Source organism: Xiphophorus couchianus, chromosome 15, assembly GCF_001444195.1.
Source record: "Xiphophorus couchianus chromosome 15, X_couchianus-1.0, whole genome shotgun sequence".
Taxonomy (NCBI): domain Eukaryota; kingdom Metazoa; phylum Chordata; class Actinopteri; order Cyprinodontiformes; family Poeciliidae; genus Xiphophorus; species Xiphophorus couchianus.
The window spans coordinates 15,784,911-15,795,658 of NC_040242.1; the positions used below are offsets into that span (position 1 = coordinate 15,784,911).

Sequence of the window (10,748 nt, forward strand, 5' to 3'; positions counted from 1 at the left end):
AACTAATGAGATGCCTTCATTTCTATGACATCAATTTGTAAGCTACTGGTTTTTGGGGGCCGTTTTGTTTAACTTTTGTTGATGGTTCCTAAACCAACAAATATATTCTGGAGCCTCTTATCTGTAACAACACCTGGCATGTCAAGCCATCGCTGCCTGGAGTAAATCACAGTGAGAATGTCTGTCAATATCCAACTTAAAATTAACTTCACCACAGGAGTAAACCACTATGAAAGTAAAACCAGACATTTGGAGCAAGGAAAACGGATTATCCAATCAAAATTGTTCTACTCCACCCAATTCCTCTGTTCGCAGCCAGGACCTTCCCAATGCTAAGGGTGGGTCAACATCAAGTTAAACCCCATAGATTACAAACAGGATCTCCTTACAAGTTCATATGATAAATGGCTGCTTTATCAAGTCAGAGGACTCCAAAGCTCTTCAGATTCCTACATTCAGGAATGTACATAATGATGATGGGAAGATGTTGTACTGACAGAAGCCAGGCTGCAATGCAACTGAGACCAATGGACGACCCCCTGCAGGCAAAGCGGGGGAAGTGTCTCATTCAAGGACACAGAAAGGCCAATACTTTTAACAATACGATGTCCTGTACATCTGGTGGCATCACCTAAAGCGGAATTATGTTGTATCTTGCGAGGCCATGTCATTTTACCTCAATAAAACACATGTAGGCAGTTAGTGAAGAGGACCAGGGAGACTAGAATGACTACATGTCAATATCAAAGGTCATCAGCCACCATTTTGAGCAGAGACACTAAAAAAAGCAAAACATGCAATCTGTTTGACGTGAGACAGTAATTAGATTTTTACATCCCAACGATGTTTCCTGCATAGCTTCTGTATCGGTCACTACTTCTGCACTTCTGCTGTGAAAGATTGCCAGACAGCCGGGCTTATGATGAGCCCAATCCCGCCAGATAGCTCCACCATGCCTGCGCATGCCTAAGTCAACACAAAAGGCAGGAGGAAAGAAACCCCATCGCCTGCGAGTCAGAAAGTGAGAGGCTGTTCTGCTTAGCTAAAGTGATGTTAGTTCAGACTGTATTCAGTGCCACAAATCATCCCATCTGCTGAAGGTGATACAAGTGAAATCCAGTATTTTCTCGTTTTGCGATCATTGTCCTCATCGCCATTCGGTCCAGCTCGGCCCTTCATCATCACTTAGGGGTCATGAGGTTCTAACTCTTGATCAGGTAGGAAAGGTGGAACCCCTTTCACCTCAAATGCAACAATAAGGCATCAGAATACAGGATGGAATCGGTCAAGTCATTTGTCTGCCATTTTGTTCACTAATGCCAGCATTGTGATTTCATTGACCCAGTAACACCCAAACCAGAATTATCTGGGCTTTTTCAAGATACTTTTTAGAAGGATAGTATTTTGTGAAAATCTTGCAATAAAAATCAATTCTTCATCACCGTATATTTGTTGTCAGTGTGCATTTCCTAATGAAATAAACAGACCACCCCATTGTGTCTCTGTTACAAGTTATGGTAATTATTGTTGTCTTCTTTCTCTTGTTTTTTTTTTTTACAGCTTGTTGAATAATGATCATTGTTGCTCTAGTCAAGCCTTGTTTCAAACTCTGTACGCTGAAGCTCTGCAACGCCTTACCAAGAATGCGTAAACACTGACCCCTAGAGGTTTACAGTAGAAACTGCTCCTCAAATGAACCTAATGGGTTTATGTCACTCTTGTGGTTCTTTAAATGCCACAGTAAAGCCTGTTTAATAATGTTTATCTCACACTGCATGAGTTTAAATTTGTGTAGCAAAGCACAAGTCGAGAGATGCCTCTGAGAGGACGTGTATCCCTTATTTGCATCAGCTGTTGACGTGAAGAGCTCTCAGCTGGAGCATCAAATTAAATCTCCCTAATTCTTGATCCCTGAGATCATTTCAACTGTTCAACTATGCATACCAGAGAAATGTTTGTTTTGTGATATGCTTCACTGGCTGAATTACACAAACGTTGCGGCTTTTAATCGATTTGCTGTGTTTAACTTTGACAGTTAAAAATAGTAGTAAAAGCTACACTTCTTCCATTCAATTCTTAATGTTATTTTACTATGGATAGCTGGTCAAGAACTCCAAGTAGGTGTTAATTCACAATACTATGACAAGCATGGATGAATGAATGGACGGACGGATGGATGGACGGACATCCGCTCACCAATCCATTTTGCATCTGATTAAATGCAGGTGCAAAATGGAACCAAGCAAGGAACAAAATGACAACATGTAGGTCTGATATGGGTTAAAAAAAAAAGAAAAATTGTGAATTGTGAGGGCTTGACACACTTTTTTCAACAGTTAAAAAATTGGCAGTAATCTGTTGGTTGACTGCTTTGATATGTGACAAAAAGAGATGTAATTAATACACTATAGCGTGTAGTAGTGAGTGTTGTTTTCACATCTTATGTGCTGAGAATGTGACCATATTGTTTGTGAAATTAGCCACTATAAAAAGTTCACATAGGACTGAGGCACATGCTGCCAAGGTTAAGATGTCGTTGAAATTAACGTTGCTAAGTTAGCTGAGTTTCTTGCCAGCCAGCAAAGGCATAAAGAAGCTGAAGTACGCCAGTCAGTACCTCAAGCCAGAACCAGGAAGAAAATTATTTATGAAAGGGAAGTAATACATTAGACAAGAATGGAAGTTCCTGTCTATGCCATGAATATTTTCAAGATGTGACCACAAAGGAAGCATCACACTATCAGAGGGAGGGGGGAAAAAAAACCCTGATACATTCAGTTGAGAGATTGGCTCTGCTAATGTCACATCATCACACTTTGCACAGTTGTAACTATTTTCCCCACAACAAAAGAGAAAAAATGAGACCTGGGAGACTTCCTATAAAGATATAATTATCCCTCTCCTCTTGCTCTCCCAGAGTCACTCTTGTTGCCTAGTAACCACCGAGGGTAAAAAAGAAAAAAAGAAAAACTCTGCACAGCCCTGTTCTGCAGCTTGGTACAGTGTCTGCAAATCATCATCACCATCATCATCATCTCACTGCATTTCATGGCTACTGATAAACAGGAGGTAGCAGGAGCTGCAGCAGGGCATGTTTTCAAGCCTGATGCGTCTCTGTTGGTGTATTAGCTGTGGACTAGCGGAGCAGCAGGGCGCATGTAGCGAGGCAGGATGATGCAACAAGGACGAGGCCGACATGTTCACGCTAAGGAAGATGCCAGGAGGCAGCAGACTGACAGAGAACAAGAAGCTCCAGCTAAACCCTGACTAAACACAAAGCCTTGTGTAGAATGCAGCTTCAACAGACGTATAGAAAGACAAACAGGAAAGGATTTCAAACACAGATGAAGTGTAGATCATTTATTTGGGAGTGGGAATTATATATTTTCCAGCCACATAGTGCCACTTTGTAGCATAATCAAGGAAATATATTGAGTTCAGTTGTTATAACAAATACTGTGTATATCAAATATGACTTTTTAAAAAAATGACTTTGTAATTTAACGCCTTGAAATTGGGCCTCTGTCTCTTTAAGAAACTCCTGCTTCAGGAAGTCCTCACAACATCTCTATTAACCCTCTGACAACGTTTTTACCAGCGTTGCACTGAGGAGTAGCTCGGATAATGAGCTCGGCAGATGCACAGTTTCACCAGGTGTTTGCTAATTACTGCTGGCTAGTCTGAAGGAGCTGAGTGGGAGAGTCAACAGGGAGATGCATTTGCTGCGCTTTGAGGACAAAGCATTGTTAGAAATCTGAAAGAGAATGACGGTGGATCACAATTTATGTTCAAACAGCCTCCAGTAAAAGCAAAACAGCTGAGTGCTTTACTTAAAGGATCAAATCTATGGCATCATAAGCAATGAAAGGAAAAATCTGTAAAACATTTACAGGGTTTATGCATATGTTTAGCAGTAATGCCAGAATGCACAAATCTATATGAGAGTACAGAAGAAAATCTTAGGGAAAATAACACAAACAAATGACCTGAACTTTTGTTCTGAATGTGTAAGTATATTATTTGAATTGTTGTTGGTGCTTTTGGTTGCTTCTCTTTCTAATGCGCTTCTTGCCTTTTTTTTTTCCAGCTTCTAAAAAAGATTGAGCGGTAATCTCTGTGATATACCCAAGTATTGTTTTATAAAGTAGTCCCGCTTAAACGCCTCCCTTCTGTGTTCCTTTGTCCTCATGATGTTTGTTCACTAATGTTCAAATCTCTGAGGCCTTCAGACAACATCTGTGTTTATGTTGAGATAAAATGGTCCAGTGGTGAACCGTATTTACTGAACAGGTGGCTGCTGAAGGCAGCTGGTTGCACCAGCTTTCATAGACATACACAGTTGTGACCATGTATTCTGATATATATTCTTTTCTCTCCTAATATTATTACACTAGTGCAATCTTTTTCCAGTAGGTGGCAGGGCAAACACAGAATTGCAATGTAATACTTGAAACGTCAAATAAATTTTAATCTAAGACAATAATATATTTGAGTAAATTATTGTATCATATATTATGAAAAGTAAAATAAAAGGTACGATTATAAACATTTTTGCAGCCTTTGGGTTGCAAACCTAACTAAGTAGACTCATCCATATATCTTATATATTTTATATGCGCCTAGTTTAGTTAACATTTTATTGAACGTGAACTGAAACACAGTCACTGAGAGGTGTGCTGAAAATAAACCTGTTCTGGTGTGGATTCAGTGCGGGAGGGCATCCCCCAGAGTTCAGAGTTCACCAGCTCGCCTCTCAAAATGGCGGAGCCAGCACGGGAGTGGAGCGATGAGCAGCTCAAAAGTGATGACTTGCCCAAAAAAGACGTAATAAAGTTCCTCCAGGACAATGCGGCCCACTCGGTAGGGTTTCCACTTTAGCGTTGCCTCGGTTTCAGTCAGAATAGCGTCTTTGTAATTCCTCACATTGTTCTGCAAGCATGCTGCAGAGTTAGCATAGGGGGAGAGCAGCATGAGAAACACGTTATCGTCCAAAACACGCCACTAAGTAACGCAAAGTGTCCTGATGTTCTCCCCTGTGGTGCGTGTTGTCTTTCAGTTCCTCAATGAGCACAAACTGTTGGGAAATATTAAAAATGTGGCCAAAACCGCAAAGAAAGAGCAGCTGGTTATTGCTTACAACCAGCTCTTCGAGAGCAAAGTAAGTGGTGGGAACTGAACTTTTTCATGTTGCTAATCCTGCATCCTCAGCTGGCTGCGTTAAAGGTTTTACTGTGTGTGTGTGTGTGTGTGTGTGTGTGTGTGTGTGTGTGTGTGTGTGTGTGTGCAGAGGTTTAAAGGCACGGACCCAGTGGAGGACGTAACCGAGCAGGTTAAAGCCGTGAAGGTTGAAGAGAAGCCCAAGGAAGTCAAAGCAGAAGTTGTGGACGAGGTGCTCAACTCGTGGTTTATAAGAATGCATTTTCTTTTAAATACCTCCTACCTGGTTTGAAGCATCTTTAAGACGCCACTGCTTGTTTCAGGGTCCACCAAAATATACCAAAGCGGTGCTGAAGAAAGGGGACAAGACCAACTTCCCAAAGAAGGGCGACACTGTGAGCTGCTGGTACACAGGCAGCCTGGAAGACGGGACAGTCTTTGACACAAATATTCCCGCAGGTATATGACTGCATCCACACGTAGAAGCTGACTGAAAAGCCCCCCATTTAGGGCTTTAAAATCACCAAAGTCCAATAAAAGATTTTAAACCTACACTTTCGTCTGTCTGCAGCTGCAAAGAAGAAGAAGCAAACCAAGCCTCTGAGTTTTAAAGTGGGCATGGGCAAAGTCATCAGAGGGGTATGTCATTGTTACCTTTTGTATTTACAGTTCCAAAGGGTTAAATTTACTCGTCATGTCGTCAGATACATTAATTTTGGCAACCAAGAAAGAAAAACAAAACACCTGCTCCAAAAGTCCAACTGAACAAGCCAGTGAATGAGACAATTAGCTGTACAGCCTCAGTGACGTTGAAGAATGTCTGGAGGAGTCGAGGTTGAGGCTTTCAGATCTAGGAAGTGTGAAGCACAGTGGCGGCCCCATCATGCCGAGGGAGCATTTTGCTGCCAGCGGTACTGGTGCTTTGCAGAAATTGGGAGGGTAACAAAAAATAATGACTTCCACCATTTTTCATTTTTATTTTGACTTTACCTCAGAAGAGTTCAATGGTAGAAAGTGGGACAAAAAGAAAAAAAATACCAGTGATCCCACACATCAGAACTGGTTTTGTAATGAGTAAAGCTTAAGGATCAGTTCTGATCTGGTCAAATTTGGCTTCTTTGCAACTGGGAAATTTATATTTATCCAGATAATAGTGGAAGTGTACTTATACATTTTAGCCTGCATGCATATCTGTGATCTCGGGTCGTTTTGGAGAATACAGACAGTTAGATGTGATTATTTCTGTTCTCACCCCAGTGGGACGAGGCCCTTCTGACAATGAGCAAGGGCGAGACGGCTCGGCTGGAGATCGAACCCGAATGGGCTTATGGAAAAAAGGGCGTTCCAGATTCCAAGTATCCTTTTCTCTTCATCTGGAAGGTGACGTGGTATTCAGGTTTTGACAGGAGAGGCTTTGTGTCGACACATTTGGGCATGAGTTTGAGCTGTTGGTGATATGCAAATATTTCCTTAATTCCTGTTCCAGAATTCCACCTAATGCAAAGCTGATTTTTGAAGTGGAGTTGGTGTCCGTGGATTGAATATCTCCCAACATGCACGCAATGTCTGTTTCTTTCTCCTCCCCCCTGTAAAGATTTTAAGTTTACACCGTCTTTGGACTGCATTTGTCAGTTTACTTTAAGAACAAATAGTTACTGGCAGTTTCAAATACCGAATGGAAAATTTATGATTTTTCAATGTTTATTTTAAGAGGAGGAACGAGTTGTTCTTTGTTTTTTTTGCATGTACATTATGAATAATAAACCCGTTTCATTGAACTCTGTGGTTTTTATTTCAGAGGTTGCCGAATTGTTTTCAGGTTAAAAAGAACTACCTGAGTAGTTCTGCAAAGTGTGATGCAACCTGCATCAACTGGTCTGAGTTTGAAGATGCAAACCCCATCTTTGAAAAGTAAGATCAGATAATGATCACCCAGTTTTCCAATATTTAAAAACAATTTAACGATGTGCCACACTAAAAAAGTATCACCGTGGAAACTGTTTTGTCTGTGCCAGTTAATGTATGTCACTTGTTCCACATATAATTCACTATTTCCAAGTTTAATACAACTTTTTAGGGCAGTTAAAAATGTTTTCCTTTAGCTCCATATGCAAATGAATTAATGGCAACATTACTTGATCTTCAAGGCTTTTCCACACAGCTTTTTTTTGTGACAAGGTTAAACCAGTTTATGAAATCCTACCTTTCAGGCTGAATCTTGCTCTACACTCATCATGGATCACAGTTAGTGGACAGGGTAGCCAATGAGGACATTGATTTTAATTACCTAAAGAAACAAGTCTGTTTCAAGAGTAGAATATTTGAGAATTTACAGCAAAAAGTCTTGATGCTCAGTGATTAATTGCTGCAGATGAATGTTAGTTTCTATTGTAATAAAACCCCAATTCTTCATCTAGAACAGGGTGGGCAAATCGAGGGCTGGTCTCCTGCAACTTTAAGATGTATCACTACTTCAGCACACCTGAGTCAAATAATGAGGTCATTACCAGGACTCTGGAGAACTTGACCGCACTTGGGAGAAAATTCAACTATTGGATTCAAGTGTGTTGGATCAGGGAGACGTCTAAGATTTGCAGGACACCGGCCCTCGAGGACCAGGATTGCCCACCCCTGATCTAGAATGTGAAATAATGCCATAAGAAAGTGAAATTAATACTACCACATTATTACTTTTAAAGTTACCATAAACAGAAACAGTTGTCCAGAGTACAATGGACAACTTTCACCTAAGACCACAAAGAAACCCTGTGAAGAGCAGCTGGTTTACTGGAGAGTCAGGTTTGTGTAACTAAAGACATTACTAGATGAAGCCAAGTCAAATATCCTTTATTCTGTACAAGACAACTTTCAACTTGGTAAAAACTGATGACTCTAGTGATGATGATGGTGTCATTTCTCCATTAGAGCATTGAAGCAATTAGGAGTTGGCGTTGGGTCCCTTCTTCTTTCCGAAGGTGGGCACAACGTTCACAAAGCGCCTGTTGTACTGGATGCGGCGCTTGGCACGGCCGGTCTTCTTTTTCTTCTTCTCCTGCTTGTCAACCTGGAAAAAAGAACAAAAAATTCTCAATTCCTTGAGACAGTTTTTGACAAACGACTGCAGTCACTTCTGCAGCAAAGAGAAAAGAATACGGGATACTTTACCTTGGGAGTCTGTCCCCTTACTTTTCCAGCACGGGCAAGAGAACCGTGCACCTTACCTGGAAGAAACAACAAACTCATGCTCCCACAAGACTCAACATTATACTGTGACTGCATTAACAACTACAAGAAATTACCCTGCAATTTTAAATGACCTAAATGTCACTGTATCAAACAACTACAGTTAAATTTAAACAAAAAGCCAAATATTACAGTATTACAACTCCATATGGTTTTTAAAACCTGTTGCTGTGGTTCAATATTTGAAGTCATGCTTTCGTGAAGCAAGAAAATGTTTGGCAACAACGAACTGACCTCCGAGCAGCCTGCCAGCCACCTCCAGGGTGCAGTGCTCAGTCACGCCGCAGGTTGCCAGAGAGGCATCGTCCTCCAGTGGGCAGCCAGCGAGCAGCAGCACCTGGTCCTCAACCAGGAGTCCTTCCAGAGCCTGGACATGGGCCTGGAAAACAACCAGAGTCAACTCTTCTTTAAAATACTGCTCATACACAATAAAAAAAGATTAAAGAGCTCAGTTCAAAACAAATCATTCTGGAATCTTACAAATTTCAGCTGGTAATTGTATTGATTGTTTTTTTTAAATTTACCTTGATCTGGCCAACAGTCTCCTGTCCGGTCACCTCAAGGGTGTGAGTGTTCTGGCCATGCAAGAAGAGCTGCATCTTTACGCTGGGAGAGGGGAAGAAAGCCAAAAGGTTAAGTAATTATTGTATTACCAGCAAATGCCAGTGACTGGATTTGCAACTAACCTACTGATTGTGCCATCCCCTCAAACTATTTTATATTTGCTATTGTGGGTTAAGGTTTCTGTTTCAATGTTTCATCAAGTAAAATTTAATTCACTATGCATTACTTCCTGTGACCAAAATAAGGCATATTAAATGTTAGCTCTGCAAAAGCCTTTATCAGAAGAATAGTTTTGTTTTTAAGAATCAATTTTTAAAAAAAACCTGTACCTATAATCCAAAACTCAAGTTTATTTATGAGTAAATGCTGTACTAATCCCAGAAAATGTGTCCATATCAATACAGCTAAAATTAAATTCTAAAACAGTTTTGACTGCTTAATAGACTAAGAAAAAAAAAATCTTCATTACAAAGGTTGTTTTAGGAAACAATTCAAATTCATGGTTATTTACTAATGTTCTGTTTTAATGGTGAAAATATGCACTTTCCATAATACAATAGTAGAGGTTTCTGCTAAATAAAAAGAGACAGTCAATATTAATTATAAGTGAAATATAAACATCTAACACAGAATGTTGCTGACAATAGAAATTTATGCTGCTTAAAAATTATAATAGTTTTAGAGATAAACACTCTGGGGCCACAATATGATTTTTTTTTGTGTGTGTGTAAATTGAGACACATAACATAACCCCGATTTTCAGATTTAAAGATTCTATAGCTTAATCATTAACAGCATAACATGATCTTTGTACTGTTTGTAAAGCCATTTAATTGCATTACACAAGAAACAGTTTGTTTTTTTATTTCACTTTCATACAAACAGCTGTTATAACAATACTTAGTTACAATATTATTTTTAATGCTGCATAAAACTAAATCCAATCTTAAAACAACAGTTGAGTTAGTCTAACTAGTTTCAAGTTATCAACGTAGCTTTTTGGTGCCACTCAAAGCTAATCTGCGACACCAGAAATTTGTTTCAGCTTTAGCACAGTGTTTGAAAATCAACATGTCGGCCTTTCGATCGGAAACTGCTAATGTATTGGCGCTTTATCCCATAACGGAAACCAACAACAAATTGACCACATCATTAAACCTCCACATTCGGGTTTTTTATTTATAGAGAGCAAAATACACCCTCTGGGAAACACCAGGTAACTAAATTAGAGAGATGTATCTACTAGCAAACTCTATGCTAGCTTAGCTTAGCCACATGGTGCATGCGTTTGAGAGAAGTCGGTCTAAAATATGTTAAATACAGATTCGAAAGAAAAGAAAAATAGTCACGACACACGGTGGCTATTGATTATAATGCTAAATGTGCAAAGGAATATGTTACTGGACACTTCATAACAAGAAATAATGTCAGAAAACGAAGGCGACTCACCTCGTTTGATGCTAGTCGTTCCACGCTAAGCATAAAAAGGACTGTCTGAGGGGCAGCACAGCGCATGTGCAGATTTACGTAAGGTTTAGCGGAAGTAACTGTTACGCCCAGGATACTGAGCGGTGGGAAAAGACAAAGAATAACTTGAAGCCAACACAGAAAAATTAACAGATACCGAATTTAATTATAAGTATCTAATATTTTATTTACAAAATAATTGTATTATAAAAAAAAAAAATACCGCAAGCTCTTAAGTCAAAATTAGTTGTAAATTGTAAGCTTATAGCAATAATTTAGCAATAATTCAATCTAAGTGATACGTTAGGAGTACAACT

The 10,748-nt window shown here is 39.7% G+C and overlaps 2 protein-coding genes across 2 annotated transcripts; one reads left to right on the plus strand and one right to left on the minus strand.

Annotated features, from left to right (window-relative positions):
* Positions 1–4,701: 4,701 nt before the first annotated feature.
* Positions 4,702–6,935, plus strand: fkbp3 (FKBP prolyl isomerase 3). The gene is made up of 7 exons (XM_028039914.1): positions 4,702–4,860; positions 5,057–5,158; positions 5,288–5,389; positions 5,481–5,616; positions 5,729–5,796; positions 6,415–6,512; positions 6,644–6,935. Exons 1-7 carry the CDS (start codon positions 4,759–4,761, stop codon positions 6,696–6,698), a joined length of 663 nt encoding a protein of 220 aa, XP_027895715.1. The 5' UTR covers positions 4,702–4,758; the 3' UTR covers positions 6,699–6,935.
* A 1,052-nt stretch (positions 6,936–7,987) lies between these two features.
* Positions 7,988–10,551, minus strand: faua (FAU ubiquitin like and ribosomal protein S30 fusion a). Its single transcript, XM_028039916.1, has 5 exons — positions 10,414–10,551; positions 8,925–9,006; positions 8,635–8,779; positions 8,323–8,378; positions 7,988–8,221 (listed from the first exon to the last, which is right to left on the minus strand). The coding sequence occupies exons 2-5, from the start codon at positions 8,997–8,999 to the stop codon at positions 8,096–8,098; spliced, it is 402 nt and encodes a 133-aa protein (XP_027895717.1). The 5' UTR covers positions 9,000–9,006; positions 10,414–10,551; the 3' UTR covers positions 7,988–8,095.
* Positions 10,552–10,748: the final 197 nt, after the last annotated feature.

Coding starts and splice junctions, on each gene's coding strand:
- fkbp3 (XM_028039914.1), top strand. CDS start 4,759: ATGGCGGAGCCAGCACGGGAGTGGAGCGATGAGCAGCTCAAAAGTGAT. Junction 4,861..5,056: donor AGGACAATGCGGCCCACTCG/GTAGGGTTTCCA, acceptor GTTGTCTTTCAG/TTCCTCAATGAGCACAAACT. Junction 5,797..6,414: donor TGGGCAAAGTCATCAGAGGG/GTATGTCATTGT, acceptor TTCTCACCCCAG/TGGGACGAGGCCCTTCTGAC.
- faua (XM_028039916.1), bottom strand. CDS start 8,999: ATGCAGCTCTTCTTGCATGGCCAGAACACTCACACCCTTGAGGTGACC. Junction 8,379..8,634: donor GGCTGGCAGGCTGCTCGGAG/GTCAGTTCGTTG, acceptor TGTTTCTTCCAG/GTAAGGTGCACGGTTCTCTT. Junction 8,222..8,322: donor TAAGGGGACAGACTCCCAAG/GTAAAGTATCCC, acceptor TCTTTTTTCCAG/GTTGACAAGCAGGAGAAGAA.